The sequence below is a fragment of the Ursus arctos genome, unplaced genomic scaffold (genome assembly GCF_023065955.2).
Source record: "Ursus arctos isolate Adak ecotype North America unplaced genomic scaffold, UrsArc2.0 scaffold_37, whole genome shotgun sequence".
NCBI classification, from domain to species: domain Eukaryota; kingdom Metazoa; phylum Chordata; class Mammalia; order Carnivora; family Ursidae; genus Ursus; species Ursus arctos.
Window position 1 is genome coordinate 28154401 of NW_026623053.1, and position 24632 is coordinate 28179032.

At 40.7% G+C, this 24632-nt stretch overlaps 2 protein-coding genes across 4 annotated transcripts in view; both read right to left on the bottom strand.

Moving 5' to 3' along the window:
- Positions 1 to 478, bottom strand: part of SOS2 (SOS Ras/Rho guanine nucleotide exchange factor 2) — an 80017-nt gene extending 79539 nt beyond the window's left edge. For both annotated transcript variants that reach the window (XM_057306425.1, XM_026513684.4), the window contains exon 1: positions 289 to 478. In XM_057306425.1, the coding sequence (XP_057162408.1) occupies positions 289 to 375 (87 nt within the window). In that variant the 5' untranslated portion in view covers positions 376 to 478. The remainder of the gene's footprint in view (positions 1 to 288) is intronic.
- Positions 479 to 5641: 5163 nt separating this feature from the next.
- The window catches only part of L2HGDH (L-2-hydroxyglutarate dehydrogenase), a 41702-nt gene continuing 22711 nt past the window's right edge, over positions 5642 to 24632 (bottom strand). Inside the window, exons 7-10 of one of the 2 annotated variants that reach the window (XM_026513689.4) lie at positions 20607 to 20774; positions 19318 to 19475; positions 17920 to 18051; positions 5642 to 7719 (exon numbers count right to left, since the gene is read on the bottom strand). In XM_026513689.4, the coding sequence (XP_026369474.1) occupies positions 7524 to 7719; positions 17920 to 18051; positions 19318 to 19475; positions 20607 to 20774 (654 nt within the window). In that variant the 3' untranslated portion in view covers positions 5642 to 7523. The remainder of the gene's footprint in view (positions 7720 to 17919; positions 18052 to 19317; positions 19476 to 20606; positions 20775 to 24632) is intronic. The other variant, XM_057306452.1, reaches the window with a different exon arrangement.

A 24632-nucleotide genomic window follows, 5' to 3' on the forward strand; every position in this document is an offset into this window, starting at 1 on the left:
GATCATAACAAAACCCTCCTTCCGGGGCCAGGCAAAAACTTGAGAAAACGTCCTTTCGGGTGCAACAGGCAACTCTGAGCCCCCCCGCCCCCCAGCCACTGAGCAACAGCCCGGCCCGCAGGACCCGCGCGCCGCGAGGACGTGCAGCTCCCCGTTAGAAGCTCGCCGGGGCCCCGGCCGGGCAACACCCCCCGCCCCTGCCGCCCGCCGCCGGGCTCCGCCGACTCAGCCCGCGGCCGCCCCGGCACCTCCCTCGGCCCCCGCGGCCGCCCGGGCACCGGCACTGACCTTCCGCAGGGCCGGGACCAGCAGTCCCCGCCATTTCGGACTGTTTTCTTCGCTGAAGAACTCGTACGGCTGCGGCGCCTGCTGCATGGCCCCGGCGGCAGCGCCTCCGCATCAGGGGCGGCCCGCGGACCGGGCCGGGCGGGTGGCCTGACAGGCAGGGCGCGGGCCGCCTCGCCTCGCCGGCCGCCGCCGCCTCCAGCCGGGGCCGCCGGGACGGCCGAGGCCGCTCGGGGGCGGCGCCGGCGGGTGGGCGGGGGCTCCGGGGGCGGTTTCCTCGGCCGGGACGGCCTCGCCTCGCTCCGCGTCTGCGGAGGAAGCGCGGCGGCCCGAGAGCCCGACGACCCCCAGCTGCGACCGAGCCGGCGGCCTGCTTTCCCGGCGGCGCGGGCCCGCTCCTCGGGCGGCTCCTCCTCCTTTGTCTGGGTTCGCAACCCGGCGCGGGGTACGGCTGACCTCGCGCCCGCCCCAGCTCCCGCTACGGCCGGGGCTGGCGGAGAGCGGCGGCGGCGGCTCGTCGCCTCATCGCCTCCTCCCCGCCCTCCCCACAGGCAACGCCGCCCGGCCCGCCCGAGTCAGCTCCAGCGGGCTCTGGGGACCGAGCGGGCGTGCGCGGCGGGCGGGCGAGCGAGCGAGCCACACTCTGGCGCGCTCCGTGCCGGCCAGCGCCGCCGCCCCTGTCGCAGCCGCGCACAGCGGCCGAGCTCCCGGCTCCAGCAGTCGCCGCTCGGCCCGCCCCCTGGGCCCGGCGCTCATTATCCCGGGTCGCCGGAGAAGCCCCGCACGGAGCATGCGCGCCACGGCGCTGGCGGAGGCGCCGGCCGGTCGCGGGGTTGCGGCGGCGCGGGGCGGGCGGTGGGAGTCGGCCTGTGCTGGGGGCGCGTTCCAGACGGACCACCCACAGCACTGTGTTGTACACAAACGCTCCCTTCTCCCGACCTTCCCAGGACAGCCCCGACTCGGTGCCACTCTGAGCGCCAGCACTGCAGTCACGGGAAGCAGTTCGGGACGGGGAGAAAAAGGGACATTCGGGCTGGACGCGACGTTTAACGTGTGCTCTACGTGGCTATTCGCTGTCTAGGAGGTAGTTAACTATTTCATCGAGTGATGTTTTGAGGACTGAAGGAGGTGAGACGTGGAAAGCCCTCAGCACACAGTGGCTCAGAGACCCCCAGTGAGGAAGGGAAAGGAAGAGCAGAGTGAAAAAAAAGTTTGCAACACTTCAGTTCTAGGATTAGTAACTCAACAATTACCCTTTCCCAAAACGCACACCCGTTTGTCATTTGGCAAAATCAGTAAGACAGAGCTGGAAAACCCATTTTTCTAATCCAAGTATCCACGGCATCACGAATTTTTTCTAATAAAGTCACTTCCACATTCCCATGTACTTGGGATAAAAAGATAGCGAAATGCTTGTATTTCTCCAGTTACTTTTTGAATCAGTGACGGCAAAGACTTCGGCTTATATAGACCGTCTTTACTTTTCCCTCCTCTTCCGAACTCCAGCTGAACTACTAGGGTGTCAAACTACTAGACTGTGATTGTGTTATAGGAGAGTAAAGTTGTTAGTGGGAAGTTTCATTCTTGCCCAAGGATATTGGAAGCCTTCTCTGAGCCAAATCTGGCCTGAAGACACATTCTGTTTATCCAAATCTATATTTAAATTTTAAAATTGTTAACATTTTAAAATCAAGAGATTTTATATAAAAATGGATTTCCAGCTTCTCTTGACAAAAATCTAGCAACACTGGGCCCTGCTGCATTCCTGCAAAGGAATAATCAGCAGGCAGTGGGTAGTGGCTGCCCTCTTTAGAAAAGTATGCCATCCCATTTCCAGTTGGCTATACTCCCTACCTGGCACTCTCCACCCTTTTATGTAACCTGCCTAGTCTCTACAGGCATCTGAGTTCCGATCTCTGAGCTAGGCAAACAGAAATGTGATCCACGTGCATGTGGGGGATAATCCAAGAATGACACCCATAAAAATCCCAACCAGACAAATGGGTCATCCAGAATAAAATGTTGGATCCATACCCCACACTCTACCCTAGGAAAAATTGCAGAAGTGTCAAAGACTTATATGTAAAAAATTAAAACCATAAAATAATTTGTTTATAACTTCAGAATACAAAAGACCTTTCTATGATGATATAAAATCTAGAAGATTGATAAACCTATTTTTTAAAACGAATGGAAAAAAAAATCACAAGGTAAGCCAAAAGGCAGATGACAAACTGGAAAAAATATTTGCAATTCATTTTCTAAATTTTCCCTAATATCTAAGAGAGATCCTACAGGGGCACCTGGATCACTCAGACAGTTAAGCATCTGACTCTTGATCTCAGGTCAGGTCTCAATCTCAGGTCATGTGTTCAAGCCCCATGTGGGACTCCACATGGGGCCTACTTTAAATAAATAAATAAATAAATAAATAAATAAATAAATAGTTCGTACAAATTAATAAGACCAAAACTCAAGGGGAAAAAAGGATAAAGTATATGAAAAAACCGGTTCACAGGAAAGGAAATGTAAATGTCTCTTAAGTCTATTAAACATGGGGATGCCTGAGTGGCTCAGTCAATTAAGCATCTGCCTTTGGCTCAGGTCATGATCCCAGAGTCCTGGGATGGAGCTCAGCAGGCAGCCTGCTTCTCCCTCTGCCTGCCACTCCCCCTGCTTGTGCTCGTGCTCTCTCTCTTTCTGACAAATAAATTAAACCTTTTTTTTAAAAAAAAGTATATTAAACATGTTCAACTTCACTCATATTACAAAAAATTTAAATTATACTATTAATTTTTTACCTACTAGAATAGCCACCCACACAGATCAAAAAGTCTTATTATATACTATGTTGGTGAGAAAATGGGGAAGTAAATACTCTAGTATACTATTTGTGAGAGCTTAAATTGGTTCAACCTCTACCAAGGGCAACTTGACACTATCTATCAAAGTTGCAAAGACAAATACCCCTTGACCCAGCAAATTCTAAGAATGTGTCCTATCGGTATACTTGCTCATACATAAAATGATTTAACACAGTTATTCACTGCAGTACTGCTACAGCAAAAACAAAAGTAACCCAGAAATAAACGATTTAAATAATCGTCAGTAGATATAAGGGCCTGGTTCAACAAGTAACAATAAATTCACGGAATAGAAGCTATAAAATCAATCAAGAAGAACCAGGCTGTGTTCAGGCTACTTGAACATTATCAAAGAGAGTGCAAAGTGAAAAGAGCAGGGACTATAACATGGTATGCAGAGTATGCTACCACTTGTGTAAAAGAAATGGAGGCAGGCGGGGGGGGGGGGGGGGGGGGACGACAGTGGCACCTGCGTGGCTCAAGTCCTTAAGTGTCTGCCTTCGGCTCAGGTCATGATCTCAGGGTCCTGGGGTTGAGCCCAACATCAGGCTCACTGCTCTTCCCTCTCCCTCAGCAGCTCCCCCTGCTTGTGCTATCTCACACTCTCTCTGTCAAATAAAATCTTTAAAAAAAGAGGTGGGATTTTATTATATATAATATCTCTGCAAGGCTGCGCAAGAGATATTGACAATTTTTGTTATATCAGGATGAGAACTGGGTGGCTTGGAGGAGAGGAGATTCTTTTTTTTAAAGATTTTATTTGTTTGACAGAGACGGCCAGAGAGGGAACACAAGCAGGAGGAATGAGAGAGGGAGAAGCAGGCTTCCCACGGAGCAGGGAGCCTATGCAGGGCTTGATCCCAGGATCCTGGGATCATGTCCCCAGCCAAAGGCAGACACTTAACAACTGAGCCACCCAGGTGCCCTGAGGAGATTCTTTTATTGAGTACATTTTGGGGACTTCTGAATTTTCAACCATAAGAATGTTGTACTTACTCAAAATATTAATTAAAAAAATTTTTAAATAAAAAATTTCCAACCCCAGGGCGCCTGGGTGGCTCAGTTGGTTAGGTGTCTGCCTTCAGCTCAGGTCATGATTCCAGTGTCCTGGGATTGAGCCCCACATTGGGCTTCTTGCTGAGCGGGGGATCCTGCTTCTCCTTCTTTTCTGCCTTTGCCTGCTGCTCCCCTTGCTTGGGCTCTCACTCTTTCTGTCAAATAAACAAATAAAATCTTTAAAAAAAAATTCTAACCCCATTATAAACACTTGCTTCAAGTGTTAAATAATACAAGCATTAGGGGCACCTGGCTGGCTGTCAGCAGAGTCTGTGACTCTTGATCTCAGGGTTGTGAGTTTGAGCCCCATGTTGGGTGTAGAGATTACTTAAAAATAAAATCTTTTTAAAAAACATGGAAGTATTGGGGGTTCCTGGGTGGCTCAGTGTGTTAAGTGTTGGCCGCTGACTCAGGTCATATTCCCAGGGTCCTGGAATCGAGCCCTGCATCTGGCTCTCTGCTCGGCAGGGAGCCTGTTTTTCCCTTTGCCCCTCTGCCTGCTCTCTCTCTCTCTCAAATAAATAAATAAATGAAATCTTTTAAATAAAAAAATATGGAAGTATTAAACACATACAATACTCAATCATAAATTTGAGTTAAAATTAATATGCTATATTAATTATTTGATAAACAGTAATTTTGTCTTTTTAGAATTTAGAATGGCTTTTGGGAGATAACTTGAATAATCTAAACACACCTCAAATTTTAAAAGGCAGAGAAAATTGTACCACTAATATTCTCCCATTGAAAAGCATTTTCAAGAAGGACTTACTCAACATTTCTCCCATTTACTCTCTCCTACTTCCTCAATTTATTTAAAGATACAAGTGCTGCCAGTCAGAAGCAAACCAAAGCAATGCCACAGGAAACAATAAATGTCATTGTCACTCACTTTCATGGTTTGTTGCTGTAGCTAACACTGGTCCTGTTACAGTCCACCTGCTAAAAAGAAGTTGGAGCAGGCTCTCAGACAGATCATTTGCCCTATAACCCTTATGGGAGGCTTATGCCCAGAAATCCAACCCTGTAAGAGATAGCATAACCAGAATGTCTTCCTAAGAGAAACTATAATTATTTATGAAACTCCAATTTGATTTATTCATCCCCCCCCCACTTCCTGCAAAGCATGGTGTGTTTATATGTTACATATATATTCTGCTATGGAACAGAGCATGGTGCCCTGGGGTATGAAGATGACACTGAGGTCAGCCAGATACCACCACCATTACCAAATGCAAAGCCGTTTTTGTAAGCGGGGAAGTGCTATACTTTTTATCTAAAATATAAACTTCATTTTTATATTATACACGAACTAGTTTTTTCATTTTTTTAAAGATTGGCTACTATTTAAAGGTATGATAGCTCATGTTTCACACAGAAAACATTCACTTGAATCAGAGTTTTATGAAACTAAAGATTATGTTCACAACACCAAGGCTCATTAAAATATTTTAATATCAATTTACATTTTTCTTCTCTCAGAAATACACAAAACTTTCAAATATCATTATCAGTATTACACAACAAAACCTGATTGATATAAATAAATATAAAATGTTTTACAAACAGAATAACCTACACATTCGAAACACTTTTAATAATTTTTTTCACTTGCATTTTTTGGGGGTATAATGTAGACCCAAATGGAATAAGGGTTGCTTTAATTAGGATATTTTGTAATTTCAATCTTTCACAGCTTAGTATATATGCTATCTCACTGTTTATGAAATAGAGAACTGTAAAATTTTCCATCTCTTAATAGTCTTGTAATGGAACAGAAAAATATCCTGTGTGTCCCATTTCTTGGAGGAATCAGTTGATATGAAGAACCATTAGGGCTGGTCTCTTCTGTGAGTGGTTTCTGAATGCTTTCCAAATGCTCATCCCTCGTGTCAGATAACTGCCTCATCTATACCTGGGATGCGCTACTTCTTGCACATGAGCTGGCGACACAGCCTTTCAAATTAATGCCTGAGGAGCTCAAACAATGAAATCACTGAGGCTTGAAGTGAAAAGAATGAAAACAGAAGTTTTTCCTACCAGTCAAAATGCACATCCTTTGACTCATCACACAGATTTGGAGAGAGAAAAGAATGAAGAGTGGAAGATCAATCCTGAGAGAGCACATATATGAGGGAATGAATGAAAATGTCTCACCTAAATGATGGTTCTGTAATAAAAGTTTCCCCAATCAGTAGGCTGCCAAAAATTCATTTATATTTCTATTTTCCAACCTTCTGAAGTGCAAGAATCATTTCAACAGATACCACACACGTATATACAGTATACAGTACTGGCACTGGGCCACAATTAAAAATATTCATGAAGTACACATGAATGTAAGGCACTTTTGCGGTTTACAAAAGTGAATGCCTCAAAGTTAGGTATTTCCCCCAAATGAAGAAATATCCTCATAAAAGTTCATAGGATCCCTGAAAACCAAGTAGGCATGAATAATTAGTGATCTTGGCCAACGTTTGAGAAACTTGGTGTGACTGAAAAACAGAGATATAGAGGTAAATAATTTTTAAAATTACAGAGTTCTGTATATCAGTGTCAGGATTCTAAAACTGCTCTCATAAAAACCTATCAGTTCTAAATTCTAAGTTCTTTTAGTTTCTCAACCACAAAAGACTATAAAGAGTAGGCAAGAACCACTCATAGTGCACTGCTGTTTGGATTTAGTGGTAACCCCATACTAAGTCAGTTAAAAAAAAGACTGGGAATAATAAAGCCTTTATGTTTCTTTTGCAAAGTTATTTCTTACAAATATTATAGCTAAGATAGAATCTTATTCAAACTACTTAAAAATGTGAAATTTCATACATTTTCTTTAAATCAAGAATTTTAAATTCCCAAATACAAATACTGTTGCTCCAAATAATGTGAGCTTTCCTATGACCCTTCAAAATTAAAGGAGGTTTGCAACCTACAATGTACTACTTTCTTATTTAGGAGAGGAAAAAAAGCTTAGGTATCATAAAGTCAAAAATGTTAAGGGAATAATCAATTTTTTGTGCCATCGTTCCCAGAAATTCTAGAAGGGCCAATTCTCTAGATCATGGTTGGTGAGGTCAATAACAAAGTCAGGGATTCAGGACAGATACAACTGTACCTTGCTTCTTTATTCACAAAGTAAAAGAGCATGGACTTTAAAAAATTATTATTTCTATGTTAGAGCATTCTAACAGTTCAGTTGTTATCTAAATGAGATACCCAAAAATGAGATTTTCAAATCATTTTCCTTAAAGGGTGCAATTAGCATATTCTCGTTGCTGAATGTGGAAATTAAAATGCATACCTAGCTCCTTACATTATTTACAATTTAAATCTTTGCTGTACTTCATCTGCGATCATGCCAGAAATTGCAAGAGAAGAAGTAGCAGCAGGGGAAGGTGCATTTCTCACATGAAGAATGCGACTTCCAATAGCCCCAACTCCTCCATCAAATACAAAATCTTCTACCAGATTTCCATCTCTATCCAGGGCTTGGGCTCTTACTCCAGCTGGACCTCTGCAAAAGTAAGAGTGGTAGTCAACTGACTGGAAGAGATAGGACACTTTACAAATCAGTGGTTTCAAAGTATTCTTAAACCAATAAAGTCTTTATTCTTCTAAGTGCACAATTATGCAGAAACCCAATAGGTTTGCATTTAGCCAAAGGCTATCAGTTTGTAGCCTGTCAAATACACCCTTAGCCTAAAGCATAATGCCTGCCACATAACATTGTCAATAAATGCTACCAAAGAATACACAGATATTTACTTATAAATATTTGTTTTTCCCCAAAGTAGCAGATAAATCCACACTTAGAACAGATTAATTAATTTGGATTTATAAGATGAATTTATTATAAAATCAATGGGAATAAATAAGTCTCTTCTAATATAAAGTAATAAAAATAGGAGTTATGTATGTCAGTTGCATTCCTACGTAACTACAGAATTCTATTTATTTTTGCATTTTGCTTTGATTGTAAACTAAAATTGATGGAGAGCAATATTTGCAAATGGCAGCAAGTTATTTTTTGTAGTTTGTTTTTATTTTCAACAGTTTAGCCTTCACTATCAGGATAACCTTCAAATAAATAGAGATAATAAGAAAAGCAAAAAAAATGAATTAACTTGGCAGCATGTTAATATGGTAAGAGCCTTTACGACTGTAAGTTCTGCTTTACAACACTTGAGTTCACAAATTAATTTTTTTAAGATAGTTAAAATTTACAGATGAAATTTGAATAAAATATTTTTGAATCCAAAAGTATCTCCCTTATACAAGACCAAGCAAGGGTGTGTCATATATTGGACTCATGTGCAATGTGGTGGCTACAAACGCCCAGTTCCTAAGTGTGAGACAAAGGGCAAGCCTGTCCATCATGGCGTTAACCGGCTGAAGTTTGCCCGAAGCCGTCAGTCTGTTGCAGATGAGCGAGCCAGACGTCCCTGTGGGGCTCTGAGAGTCCTGAATTCTTACTGAGTTGGTGAAGATTCCATGTACCAATTCTTTGAGGTTATCCTCATTGATCCATTCCATAAGCTATCAGAAGAAATCCTGACACCCAAGGGATCACCAAACCACAAGCACAGCGAGACATGAGGACTGACATCTGCAGGCTACAAGAGCCAAGAGCTGTGGCCTTAGAAAGGGTCATAAGTTCCACCACACTATTACTGGTTCTTACTGTGCGCCATGGAGAAGACACGATGCTCTCCAGCTCCACCATTACTGCTAATAATACCTGTAAAATTCTTACCTAATACACAATTAGGACAGTCATGTCTGCTTAAAGTATTGTCTGTTAAAATTAGTTGTCTGCAGATTGTCCTTTGAATGCGTTGTCAAAATTATGAAAGTTGAAGTGTAATCATGTCTGAAGACTATTAAGTGATGGTGTATTTTGTTTTGCTTTATCTTATTAGGGAGTATACAGCTAGTGTTTAAAATGCTGCTTGGTATAATAGGTGTAAAACAAATTCTGTAGACGTGGAATGCAGGAGCTAGCCATGTCATTTGTTGGTGCATGTAATGAAACCTACACCTCGTTGGGGTGATGCAATGCTCTGCTGGTTTACTCTCAAATGGCTGTTTGTAGAGGTTTGGTAAGAACAAGCTTTTTAAATTGGATTTTGCTTGGAAATGTGAAGAACACCCTAATCTTTTATCATGATCACATGCAGAATAATAAAGCTAACTAGGGCCCACATCTTGAGGTTGAATCCAATGTTCTATTTACATAACTGCAGCTTCTAAAAGAATAGTTTAAAGGAATGCCACCATTTTCAGGAGAATTGAATAAAGCTGGTGTAAGAGGGTTCTCTTACAAACGAAAATAAATCCTGCTTAACCTAAAAAAAAAAAAAAAAAAAAAAAAAAAATTACCTCCCTTGGAACTGTTCAGAAAACCGAGTTTGAAAACAGCTGCCTTAGGGGTGCCTGGCTGGCTCGGCTGGTAAAGCAGGCAACTCTTGATCTTGAGGTTGTGAGTTCAAGCCCCATGTTGGGCATAAAGCTTACTTAAAATAATAATTAGAAAAAAAAAAGAAAACAGCTGACTCAAACACACCACGAAGACTCAAGAAATTAGGCAACAATATTAAACATTTTTAGTGATTCTGGGCCAATGAAGGTAAGTACTTGAGGAAGACAGAGAGAACACTATAATAGCACTGTCCTCTAATGATGGTAAGATAATGACTAAGTAATAACTAATAACTATTATTTACTAAGTGCTTTCTCTGTACTGGGAATTCTAATTCTCACAACTGTAAGAGGCTGATACCATTTATATTTAACAGCAAAGAAACAGAGATTAAATAACTTGCCTGAAGTTACACAGCTATAACTGTCCCTTTATAGAGAGGTAAATAAGAATTACAACAAGGGTAAAAGGTTCTATAATAAAGGCAAGTAATCTGCCCTATAGAAGCCTGCAGGGAATCTGGGGAAGGGGATTTTTGAGGTGTAAGGATTTCCAAGGAAGAATCAGATACAACCCTTAGAACACAAAAAGAACCAGACTGAAGCTAAAATTTCTTCTGGTAAGGATACAGATCAGCTGATACACCTGTTATCAGCCAGTGTGTGCTCCATGTTGTACGTGCTGTCCTTGCAGCTTAGCTCAGCTCACCAAGCAGCATTTCTCCCCTCCTTTCCTGAAGAATGCTGCTGTTGCTTTTAAGAGCATCTCTAGGAGTCTTCTTGTCCTGCTCCTTTTATCTGGCAGAAGGCCAACATGTAGGGGACACACAGTGACATAACCAGCCATGGATGTTGAGTGATCAAAATAGAACTTTCCCCTCTTACAGAGGTTTAGTTAGTACATTCCCTTGACTTCCGCTTCCAAGCAAATGTAAGTTAATACTGATTAGCTGCAATTACAAATGTCTATACTTAATTTATTTCTCTTAAGACACCAATTATCTTCTCAGTGTCCCCTCCCGCCCAAGTGTTCAAAGCGTAATCCAAAGTGTGAAAAACAATATACAATATTGTTTTTCTAAGTATCTCACTTTAGCTCAAACTAAAGTTAACTATTTAACATGAAATGTTTAAACTACAAAAGTCTTTGTGTTCCCTCTTCAGCACTTAATGCAACTTCAGGGTTTTTCTTTGCATGATTATATATAGGCATTCCCCCACAAAATACCTCATCTTGACATGAGCATTGTACCTTGAAATTTCAGGTAAGATAAATCATAAATTTCTTAAGGGCCAATATCTTACACAACACCCCTACTTCACCCCCATGTCTAGATTGGTGCCTTGTACATAGTAAGTACTCAGTAAGGCTAGAAACGTAATTTTTCTTAACTTCCAATTCTTTTTTTTTTTTAAGTAGGCACGATAACCGCGTGGAGCCCAACGTGGGTCCCAAATCCATGACCCTAAGATCAAGACCTGAGCCGAGATTAAGAGTCGGGTGCTTAACTGATTAAGCCACCCAGGTGCCCCTTAATTTCTAATTCTTTAAAATTCTATTTTAATAGCTGAAAGAACAAGCTAGCAAATTTAATATTTGTGAATTCAGCTACCTCGACCTGTTTAGTGCTATCTATAGCTGTGTATTTTGCTGTATTTATAGCTAAATTTAATGGTAATGTAAATTCTAAACCCTTACATGTCTAGAAACAAAAGGTGAATATGTAACTAATGGCATTCCTTCATCTGAAGAGTGCTATATTTACTGCTTTATTGTTCTGTGGCAGGCATTACTCTGTGAGCTGGAAAAGAGCTATGAAAGGCTACAATTGACATCTTTGACCAGTTCCAAATAGGACAATTTAGTATTTTATAAAACTCACCATGGGATCTACTGTTAATCTAAAAATAGAAGTTCACATGAGCATATTGCATGGGGAAAGTAAACTACTCCATTTTAATTTTCCAAACATGAAGGAGGAGTATTTTTGTTACTAACCTTCACCCTAAATGGATTGACAAGAGTACATGGTTTTTCTATGCCCAGTTTTTGAATTTTGTTGAGAACTTGATTTGGGGATTAGAACTTTTTTAGCCTTTGTATATATTTTCTGAGGGCTTGAATAACACAAGCATTCTGTGATGGGAGTTGTGGAGTCCTATACATATTTAGTCAAGTGTTTTAATTGTGTTATTCAAATCATCTAATATTTTATCTGCTTGATTTATCTTCTATCAACAGACAAGTCTTAAAATCACCCACAACTCTGGATTTGTTGATTTCTGCTTGCAGTTATGTCCATTTTTGTTCTCTGTATTTCATATCTCTGTTATATGCAACAAGTTTACAGTGACTTATTGCTAATAATTTTTGCCTTAGAGTATATTTTATCTAAAATGACTAGTATTCATCATTTCCTCCCCCTCCCCCTCCTTTTTTTTTTTTTTATTAAAGATTTTATTTATTGGGACACCTGGGTGGCTCAGTTGGTTAAACGTTTGCCTTGGCTCAGTTCATGATCCCAGGGTCCTGGGATCAACCCTCATTTGGCTCCTTGCTCAGCGGGGAGCCTGCTTCTCTCTCTGCCTACTGCTCCCCCTGCTTGTACTCTCTCTGACAAATAAATAAATCTTTAAAAAAAAAAGATTTTATTCATTTATTTGAGAGGGGGAGATACAGCAGGTGCAAGAGAGTATAAGTGGTGGGGATGGGCAGAGGAAGAGGGAGAGAAAGAATCCCATGACCTTGAGATCATGACCTGAGCCAAAACCAAGAGCTGAACACTCAATCAACTGAGCCACCCAGGTGCCCCTACTCATCTTTCTTCTAATAAGCAATTTGCCTAGCACATAGATGAATTTTTTTTTGATTCAACATGACAATTTCTGTCTTAACTACCAAGTATACTTACATTTATTGTAATCACTGATATGTTTGATTTCTACCATATTATTTTATGCTCTTTAACCTGATTTTTCTGGTTTTTTTTTTCACATCCTTTCTTGACTTACTGAGTTTTCTTTAATATTTTTAAAGATTCATTTATTTTAGAGAGAGAGTGAGTGTGAGTGGGGGGGAGGGGCAGAGGGAGAGCGAAGAGAGAATCCCAAGCAGACTCTGCTCTGAGCATGGGGCCAGACCAGGGCTTGATCTTACCACCCTCAGATCATGACCTGAGCTGAAGCCAAGAGTCAGACACCTAGCCAACTGGACCACCCGGGCGCCCCTTGAATGTTTACATTCTTTTTTCCTCCTGTACTAATTTGGAAGTTATATAATCTATTTCCATTCTTGTATTTTGTTTTATTTATTCAGATGGGATTCACTGTGCATCCTGTGAATTTTACGTCTTTTTGTCAATCCTAGGAAATTCTCAAATACTCTTCAAAGTATTGCCTCTTCTCAATTTCTCTGGAAATCCTATGACGTATACAGTCTGGAATCTTCTCATTTTCTTCTCCATGTCTTTTAATTTCTACATCATACACCTTTATCTTGCAATGTCACTCTCTAATTATTCAGATTTACCTTTCAACTTATTAATTTTCTCTTAAGGTAGGTCTAACCAACTGTCTTAGTCATTTGAGTTTTAAAATGTAAGAACTCTATTTTTCATTTCTAGAAATTCTAGTTAGTTGGTTTCCAAATTTGCCCAGATTTTGGGGGGGGGTGTCTTATTCTTTTTCATGTTTTCTGGATTATTTTATGATTTCTGATATTATTATTATCCATTTAAATTCACTGGGTTACTTTACAGTCTAACATTACTGTTAGCCAAAGTTATTAGAGGTCTAATTCTGGTATTTATTCTATGTGCTTATTTCTCCCTATGGTGCTTCATAACTTTTGATGGCAAGGTCCCATTCAGAACGGCAGGACTTTATCTAGCGGGAGTTCCATAGGGTTGGATTGAGGTTATGTCCCTCTACGGAGGCTTTACATTTGCTTCTATCTGGTGCTCCGTCCTCCTTTGAGGTATTACCATCCTCAAAGAACTTTTGTTTTTAATGGAAATTTTTAAACACATACAAAAGTAAAATGAATGGCACAACGAACTGCTATGTATATATCACCTAGTTCCAACAATAACCAACACACAGCTAATCTTGTTTCGTCTACATCTCTACTCACTATCCGCCTCTTTTCAACTGGATTATTTTAAACCAAATCCCACATAGCATTACCATCTCACTTCACTTCTTTTAAAAGGATTCTTAAAAATAATAATTCAAAACTAATAATTGCTTTGTATTAACAATATTCAGTCTGTGGTCAAATTACCCTGATTCTCTCTCTCTGATTTGAGAGAGAGAGAGAGAAATAGTTTGAAGAAGGATCCAAACAAGACTGGACCTACTTTTTTTTTTTTTTTTTTTTTAAGTTATCTCTACACCCAACGTGAGGTTGGAACTCATGACATGATTAAGAGTCTCGTGTTCTATGAACTGAACCAGTCAGGCACTCTGGGATCTACTTTTTAAGTTAATTTCTCAGCTTAAGGTTCCTAGATCAAGCTGGTAGTATAAATTCAAACTCCAAGCACTTGTGAAGGCAGGCCCAGGCTTCTAGATTTTTAGGAGCTTCTAGCCCCCTCCACATTCTCCCTACCCCCAAGACCAGGACAGACAAAATTTTCCTTAATACTTCCTGGTGCCAAGGGGATTTTTTTTTCCCTACACTTTTATCTTCACTGAAGGTATAGCCCTTCAAGAGCCCCTGGCTTTACATAGGGGTCTCAGTTCCAAGTTTTTGTCTTTTATAAACAGGCCTCCTTCCCAGCACTTGACCAGCAATTAAAATGTTAAGTCCCTAATGTTTTATACCTTGCTTTACGTAGTGGGTCCATGAGCTTTTACAACCACAAAATCCACTGAGCACTTAAGATCTGCATATTTTATTGTATATAAATCATATATCAATTAAAAATAAAAGCTCAGTTATATTTGCATGAAAATCAGCAAATCTACCCCCCTCCTACCCAGAATAGCATCAGCACCAATTCCTCTCAGTACATGGGTTTTCAGTTTTCTCTTTGTTTTTGCTCGTGGGATGCTCCTTACTTTCCTGCATTCACAACTATATGGATTTCAAGGGATTCTTATATTTTCTCCGGACTCTTGAGTATTTTGTAGCATGAGGGTTGCCAAATTGCCTAGACTAGTTGTTCTCAACCAAGGGAGATTTTGCCCCCTAGAGGACATTTGGCAATGTCTGGAGACATTTTTGGTTCTAACTAGTGGAGTAGTGCTGGCATTTAGTGGGTACCAGGGACACTGCTAAACATTCCATAATGAACTGGACAGTCTCCCACAGAAAAGAATTATTTGGGCCAAAATGTCAATAGTGCCAAGATTGGGAAACCTTGATCTACATCACCTTAATTGTAGGAATGTTTGGTTTTCACCTTTGCCTTTCACAATGACATAGTATAGTCTTTAGCTATCACACCATGAAAACGTCTGACCTGAAAATTTACTCTAAAATTCCCCAAATAAGACATTTTTTTAAATGAAATGTGGGAAAAAGAGGGGATCCTGGCATATGTGTCTTCATCTTTTCCACTCTTACGGGACTAACAGATAAAAACTGTTAGACTACCACGTCAAAATTAATCATAGAACAAATGAAAGGACTTCAGAGCTAAAATTAAGAACCTTAGAAATCATCATTTACCAATAAGAAATGTATATACCTAGGGGAGCCTGGGTGGCTCATTTGGTTAAATGTCCGCCTTCGGCTCAGGTCCTGGTCTCAGGGTCCTGGGATCAAGCCCTGCGTTGAGCCCCTGCTTTGTGGGGACTCTGCTTCTCCCTCTCCCTCTGCCCCTTCCCTGCTTGTTTTTTTTTCTCTCTTTCTCAAATAAATAAATAAAATTAAAATAAAGTAGAAATTCATAACTAGTACATGTATTTGACAGATTATAACTTTACATTCCAATCCAATGTTCACCAGTAAATTATGGCCCCAAATGGTCTGGCTAAGCAGTAGGAAGTCAAGCTGGATGCCCTTCAGTGGCAATTTAAGGACACTATCTTAAGCTAAATATCCCAGTGAAAGTGCAGCTTCAGTTCTCTTTGACTATCTAAAACTGCTTAATATGCTTCTGCCTCAATATTAATGATAGAGCATTTATGGTTTTACTACACTGAGCTGCAAGACAGGCAGGACTTGAGCTTCAAAATGTGGGAAAGTCTACTGATCTTATTTTATTATTATTATTTAATATTGCAGGCATATAACGAGGTACAGAGACTAACATAATAAACACCTATTTTTTTTTTTTTTCACCAAACAGCTTAAGACATAAAGCTCACAGATATATGACAGAGGCCACCTATGGAAGCCTGATCCCATCCCCTTCTCTTCCCAGAGGTAACCACTCCCCCGAATTAGGTGCTTATTACTCCCATGCTCGTTATTATTTTCACATGACATATACAATCCATAAACTATATATGGTATTGTTTAAACTGATATAAATGGTATCAAACATATTTTCTACAACTTCCTTTTTGCTACTGATAATTCCTTCTTTTAACAGCTATAGGAATCAAGGGAAGGAGTATATGGAACTGCTGAATGTGTGTCTCCAAAGGGAAACCCTCTGATTAGGTTGAATTTGTCTATAAATGTACCTGTCTACAGTGCTGTGTGCCCTTTTCTACTAATGCATCTGGAAAATGAAATTCACACCCTTACACTCAGAGACAGGAATACTCACCAAAACCCAGTTCTACCATATAAAATCCACTGGTCTAAAGAGTTTTCCCCAGGCTTCTATGAAAGGGTGGTAATAGAATACGGGAACTGAATTCACTGCAACTGTTCATATACAGAATTCACTATGTCCACCTATTGTGGGCTTGTTTTTGTTTTTTTAATTTTATTTATTTGAGAGAGAGAGAGAGATTAAGAAAATGAGTGGGGGGAGGGGCAGAGGGAGAAGCAGACTCCCTGCTGAGCAGGGAGACCAATCAGGACTCGATTCCAGGACCCTGGGATCATGACCTGAGCCGAAGGCGATGCTTAACCGACTGAGCCACCCAGGTACCCCCACCTATTGTGTTTTTTAAGGAATATTAATAGCAGTAACAGATACCAGATTTGACCAATCTATTTTCAGATATAAAACGTAAGAAATCTGCTAAAGCAGACCACTGAAAACACAGAAGCCTTTATTTATAGGTGAGTGAAAGAAAAGAAAGCCTAGATATTTTTATCCCTTCCATTTCAGGAGGTGAGTAGAAGGAGTGAGAGAGATAAGAGTAAAAATATTAGCTGGGTTTTAATAGTTCTTCTAAGGATTCAAAGAGGCTGGTCTGAGAATGATACGTTAAGAGTCAGATTTAGACCATGACGCTCAGCTCCCCTAAGGGAGACAGCTGACATGATTATCGCTCTCTTTCCAGGCGAGTTCAGCAGCTGTTACTGAGAAGACAGACACTCAGTGCCCTAGAGATTCATGAAGGGATGGGTTCACGGACAGAGAGTACTTCAAAGTACACTGCTGCTTAGGCCTAACAATAGCTTGGTCAGGGAAAATGGGGAACACCCTAAAATATCACCAAATAGAAAAAGAAAATAGGCTTGGGTGGTATTTAGGACGATGTATAGCTCAAGTCCAGAGAGCCTTTTATCCTTGAGAAAAAAGCTATCCTTCAAGTTATCCTTCCTTGGCCTCACATCCCTGGAGCACGAGGACTCAGGCTGACTGTTACCACACTACTTCCCACCTCTGGCCTGCAGTTTCAATCCCGGAGGGGAGCAGCACCCAAGAAAGAACACGAGAGGAAGAAAGGAAGATGTCATGTATAGACGTATGTCTAAAAGGTTATAAAAAGCAATCAAAATATAATGTTTTCTGTGTTTATTACCTAGTTAACATAGTGATCGATGATCTCATACAGAATTAAAATCAAAAGGCTTTGCAATGACAAGAGTAAGTGGCCAGGGAGATTACAAAATTTCAGGCAAGATGTTTTTATCATGAGTGACAGCTAGACATGAGAGCGAAGGTGGCATCACAATATAGCTACAGTGGACATTCGAGTTTGACGCTGTAAGGTGGCCTAAAGGTTATAAATGCACCTAGTTCAGGCACTAAGGGCCAGGACGCACAAGGCCTGATGCCTACACTGCAAAGGGAACTCAATAGCTTGCTGGGAAAGGGAGGACACACAAAGATTCAGTGGGCACGCGGACTCTGTAAACGTGCTCATGAATCACCACGTCAGAACCACCTCCAGGGTCACCTAGGTCATGACCGTATTTGCAATCCTCACAGCTTTTCCTTACCTCAGTATATCACTGACAGTAATTTCAGGGATAAACTTTTGAAGGTGCTTCACTGTTGCACTGAGAAAACAGGCTTTATACATTTCATTAACTCCATAGGAAAAATTCTGGAACACTAATTTAATCAAGCCACTGAAAGCAAAAAAAAAAAAAAAATCTTTATGAGAGAAAGGAATGATTACTATGAAACATCTTTACAACTACGAGATTGGGGGGGTGACATCACAGAAATATAGGCAAAATCAGAAAAAAAAACACATATGAAAAGAAAATCAACTTTGGTCAATATAAGAAGGAAAGTTCATCAAAGGAATAAACCTGCCAACTTCAATTCCCAGGGAATGCTGCTTTCAAACGCGGATGCTGTAAAGCCCGCCCACAGCAAGGTTTTCTAATGCAGACGCTACACGCTTTCAAAACCACACCTAAAAGGCATCGCAGATCTTTAAATCAGAGCCATTAAGCAAATAGAGTATCTGCTCTTCGTTAGTCAGCCAGAGGCAAGATACTCCAGACCCTCAAGCAGACTCCACGGGGTCTGTGTGTACGTATATGTTTTTAGAAGCACACATGCTAAGATTTCTGTGTCAGAATCAATGAAGGGTGAAACTCGAGTATAGCTTAACAAGCTTTCTAGTGATTCTGATGTGAAACCCTCTAGCGCGCAACGCTGTTAAAAGGACCAAACAAAATACCTCACTAAGTTACTCCTTACTATAATAAAGAATCTGCCATCTAGGTCAACATAATTTATTGTTAGTTTTCCGTGAAAGGAAACAACTTTGGTTATCAGCAATTTTTCTGGTGGTTTTCAAAATAATGGTGACTGGCTTGAAATGATCTTTTCAAAGTAAGCCATCTACTGATTTTGAAAGAAACTTTTTTTTTTCCAAACTCAACTAGAAGATTAGCCAAACAAGATTTGAATTGTCAGATATGTGTTTGGCTCTTGGTCTTGTTTTTTGACCAAGACACTACCCTGACTCAGAATTTTCTTTCTTTTTTTTTTTTTTAAAGATTTTATTTATTTATTTGACAAAGAGATAGAGGGAGCCAGAGAACACAAGCAGAGGGAATGGCAGAGGGAAAGGAAGAAGCAGGCTCCCCACTGAGCAGGGAACCAGAGGTGGGGCTCACAGGACTGGATCCCAGCCCCTGGGATCATGACCTGAGCCAAAGGCAGACGCTTAACCATCTGAGCCACCCAGGCACCCAAGAATTTTCTTGAAGTAGTTAAAACATTAGGTTTATTCCGCAAAGCTCTTAATCTGGATTAATAAAAAACAATCGATACACCAATCACAAATATGAGGATTTACCCAATAAATATAAAGATAAAATTTCCCACATTAAAAATATAAACATATAAAATCTTCTTTTTTTTTTACATAAAGTTACCTCTTGATAATTACATCCATAACATCTCTGGCACTGAAGTCAAAGGGTTTGTAGCCCTCTCGTTTAAAGGCAAGAACTGCATTAGGCCCTAGCCAAATACTGCCGTCCATCCTTGGTGTGAAGTGAACCCCTAGGAAAGGAAACCGGCTATCTGGGACCTAGGGATTTAACATAACAAAGAATTACCATTTCATATTGCATTCTATTATACATGCAAACACTCGACTGGTAATATAAAACACTTTCTTCAGATGCATTTAAGTTGCATTACTTTTTTTTTTTTTTAAAGATTTTATTTATTTGTCAGAGAGAGAGAGCACAAGCAGGGGGAGGGGCAGGCAGAGGGAGAAGCAGGCTTCCCGCTGAGCAAGGAGCCCTACGTGGGACTTAATCCCAGGACCCTGGGATCATGACCTGAGCTGAAGGCAGCCGCTTCACTGACTGAGACACCCAGGCATCCCGTTAAGTTGCATTACAGATATTCCCTTCTATATTTACACACTTCTGCCTAGAAATGCCACACAGGAAACAGTGATGCTGTTGACACCAATATACGCTGTCCCATATGTTCCTCTCTCTGGATTAAAGAAGAGAGAGAGAAAGAGAGAGAGAGAACTGTCCTAGTTCAGGTTATTCCCCACTCCCCAGCCCCTAACCCACAACTAGGAATGTATGTGGCTGGCAAGTAAAATCAGAGCTGCCAGGAAAAAACACACATTTATAGTATAGGCCTTTAGAGAGTGGAAATGCATTAGGTTGAAGCAGATGAGGTATATGTTTGGTACCATCAAAAACATTAAATAGCTGAATAGCGGCAATTTCATCTGGTTCAACCTAGCAGTTCCAGAGAGAAGAATGAATTCCTCATGTAAATGGCTCTGTCTATACCATGAAACTACAGAGTGGCCACATCTCCTTTTCTGCACTTATTGGTAGCAAACTGAGAAAGACAGCTGGGTATCTGGGCATGCTATAAGGGAAAGTTCTCTTATGAGTGCTCTTCCCACCAGAGAAGGGGAAGAACTGGGTTCTTTCTTGATAGTCCCTCCCATGGTACACTCCACTTTCTAGAGACATGCACTTGTAGGCACTTAATTACAATTTCATAACCATGATTTCAGAATAAAGATTTAGGGATTTAATGACAAGAGAAACATGTGAAATGCTTGCCCAAAAAAGCACTTCTAAATAGCTCTTAACTTCTGACCCAAGTAAAAGTTTTTGTTTCATTCCCTTTTTGCCCATAACCATCTTGAGAAGGGTAAGAAGGCAGAAGCATCATCACCTACCGGATAAATATTTCCTTTTACAAGATAGCGTTTTTCTGGCTTCAAGAGCAGGTAATCTCCCCGGAATGGTACAATCTGAGGATCAGGATTACAGCCACTCAACTCTGAAATACGGTCCGAGTAAAGTCCTGCACATGTCACAACATACTGACACTGAACTTCCTCTCCCTAGTGCAAAAGAAAATAAAGAGTAGGAAGTAGAGAGGAGAACAACAGGTCAAGGGAGGAATAGAGATGATAGAAAAGATAGTAAGGGTACAGAAATGGACTTTTTCCTTTTTATTTCTTTTAAAAGAGGAAATTAAGTACAAGTATCAGCAAAATAAGTTCTTCAGTGTTTAGGCAGCAGCTGACGTTTACGGTATTAGCACACAAGATGTCACCTTAAATTCTGTACTTTAGAGGTACAATCGTTGACCTTGTGAGGATACCTAAGTTAGACAGACACATACCCCTATTTTACTAAGATCTACCATGAAACTTAACTATTTGTCGTATTAAGAAGCAAACTTCATTTAAATGGATGGCTCCCACCAATACGGCCTCCTCTGTATTTCAGACAACTTCTCCTGTCTTATCTATGAGAAACTACCCTGTTAGTCTCAGGTTGCTTCACACTCAAAAATCTTGCTCAATTCCAACCCACCAGCCAATTTCTCCTTCCTGATCAATATTGATGCTACTTTTGAAATCCCATTCTTTCAATCCACATTTACTTTGAATACACACTATAAAGTTTGCTTTAATGACTAGGAGACTACTAATCTTAGGCTGCTATATTTTCCCATAAATTTTATTTTGAGGTCCTCTGCATATTTTTTGCTCTACCCTGCCAGCATTAGCCAATTTGTCACCCTACTTCCTAAATGATTTCATCTAACCCCAATTCCCTACCACACTCTAATTCCCATCTCTTTCATTCTTACAGAGTAAACAACTAGCAACCCCTTGCTCCAGGTAATTTCCTGTCCCTAGACTTCTTTTTCAGAAAACCTGTTTCTGAAACCTCGGTTACCTGTCTTGACATTCTTTCTTTCCAGCCCTTACTGATTCAGCCTTATTCTAACCCTTCAACCTATTTTGCATAGCTAGCTACAAAGGTAAGCCTCTTTTCAAGTTACACAACTCACAGTTCTGACAAAAGTCCGATGCAACTTCTTTGTAGTGAATTCAAATTAGCTAGGCTAAACCATGATAGTTTCAAGACCCTTGAGGTCAAAAGAGCTATGTCAACAAAAACAAAAAAAACGCCTTTTTCTAAATAGGTTAATATCTTTCCTGTTCATCTAGAGGTCTACCAGAAGTACAAGAAATATTTTCATGTGATATAAATCTAGTTCCTACTTGAAAGGTCAGCAATTCTTTTGTCCTTGGAACATAAAAAGTAAATAAGACTTCCGAGAAATACAAAGATAAGAGAATTTGTAGAATGGTACCAGCATGCAACAACTTAGAAGTTCTCTTTCAAAAACTCAAAGAACAGTTCCAAAGAAAAAAATGACTAAAAACTTTCACAGGTCCCTGAAATAATTTTATGCTATACATGGAATAATAATTAAATTCAGTAACATATTAATTTCACATCCAAAATCAAGATTTAGGTAAACACTGAATGATGTATTTGTTCAAACAAAAATTTCTTAAAAAAAAATAAACTATGCATCTCTACTGCTATTTCAGAAGTGAAAGACTTTTTCCCCATATATAACATATAAATCTTTAGTTTGCAAATCCTCTCCCCCAAAATTTATTTATTTATTTATTTTTTAAGAGAGGGAGGAGGAGGAGGGGCAGAGGGAAAGGAAGAGAAAGAATCTTTTTTTTTTTTTAAAGATTTTATTTATTTATTTGAGAGACAGAGAGACAGCCAGTGAGAGAGGCAGGGGGAGTGGAAGAGGAAGAAGCAGGCTCCCAGCGGAGGAAGCCTGATGTGGGGCTCGATCCCAGGACTCTGGGATCACGCCCTGAGCCGAAGGCAGACCTTAACAACTGAGCCACCCAGGCGCCCCAGGAAGAGAAAGAATCTTAAACAGGCTCCATGCCCAGCGCAGAGTCCAATGCGGGGCTTGATTATAACCCTGAGATCATGACCTGAGCTAAAATCAAGAGTCGGACACTTAACTGACTGAGCCATCCAGGCACCCCCCAAAATTTATTCTTAATTTCACCTCTTTTAACCTCTCATAAAAGCATAGACATTCAACTTAATAAGTTGACTCAAAATTTTTAATTATAAAAAAAATGTTTGGGCGCCTGGGTGGCTCAGTTGATTAAGTGTCTGCCTTCCGCTCAGGTCATGATCCCAGGGTCCTGGGATCTAGTCCCAAACCAGGCTCCCTGCTCAGCAGGGAGTCTGCTTCTCCCTCTGCCTGCCACTCCTCCCTGCTCATGATTTCTCTCTTTCTCACACTCTCAAATAAATAAATAAAATCTTTTAAAAAATAAATAAAAAATTTTTAAAATGCTTAATCATATTTAACTATACTAAAGGTAAATGCCCAAATAAAAGGCAACAGCTATAGCAAGTGCGGGTGAAATATATATTCCCTGGTATCCCAGAGGCCCCTGCGTATCTCCCATCACATGATGCCATACTCTAGTGAAAACGGCCCTTCGAACAGGGCAGGAGCAGAAACACACTTTTAATCCTTCTCTGAATGGAGATCCTGGATGCTCTCTCAGGCACTTGGGCCACATGACCCAGTAGATCTGATGGTAATCAGGGTGTCTGTGGCAGACAGCGATGTTTTATGGAGACTATGGTAGGTCCCTATAGGCAAATCACAACATAGCATTTTAGGATTTTGGAGGAAAGTTATACCATCCTCTGCAGATAACTGTCTTCCTTTTGAGAAAATGCTTCTGGCTTTGACTCAACACTTGACCACAGATCACTAAGTTACCATGTGAACTATCCATTATTAACTGTATGTTGTCTGACTCACCAAGCCACAAAATTGGGTGTGTACAGCAGTACTCTGTCATTAAGGGGTAGCAGAATATACAAGATCAGGAATGTACAGGTCCTGCAGCACACATAAGTTACAGAGGCAGGTGGCTCAAATTCCCATGACCCCAGTCCTGCTAAATTACTTCCTCCTTCTCAAGTTGCCCCTGTGGCCCCATGTGAAGTTCTCTATGATCAGTTGACCAAGGAAGGAAAAATACAGGCCTGGTGTAAAAATAGTTCTGCACAACATTCTGGCACTTGAAAGTGAACAGCTACAAACCAGAGGCCCACTCAGGTTTGACCCTGAAGGAGTATGGTGCAAAGAAATCTTCCCAGTGGGCAGAACTTTGAACACCATGCCTGCTGTTTATCTCACCTAGAAGGAAACATGGGTAGAAGCACAAGTCCATATGGCTTCATATGCAATAACCATTGCTATGGTTGGTCGGTTAGGAAAAGGAGCTCTGGAAAAAAAGGTATGCGAACGGACCTTGCCAAACAGGCTCAAAGAATAAAGATATTTGAGTTCCACGTGAATGCTCACCGACAGTAACCATGGCAGATGAAGATTTTGATAATCAGTAGACAAGATGACCTGCGCTATGGATGTTAATTAGCCTCTTTCCCCAGGCACCCTGTCCTTACTCAATGGCTTCATGAACTAAATGGTTATAGCCAACAAGGATGGAGGTGATGCATGCATTCAGCAACTCGGACTTACTCACCAAGGCTGATCTGCCTATTGCCACCGCTGAATGCTCAATCTGCCAACAGCAGATATCAATAGAGCCACTGATATGGTCCCTGGACCACTTCAATTAAAAAAAAAAAAAAAGCCAGCACTTAGTCCTCACTGAAATACACTTGCTCCGGGTATAGATCTGTCTTCCCTGACTACAGTGCTTCTGGGGAAACCACCATCTGTGAACCTACAGGATACCTTATTCATCATTATGGTATTTTGCTCAGAAGCATTACTTCTGATCAGTGAGCTTATTTTACAACAAATGAAGTATAACAGTAAGTTCATTCTTATGGAATTCACTGATCTGACCATTTTCTCCACCGTCCTCAAG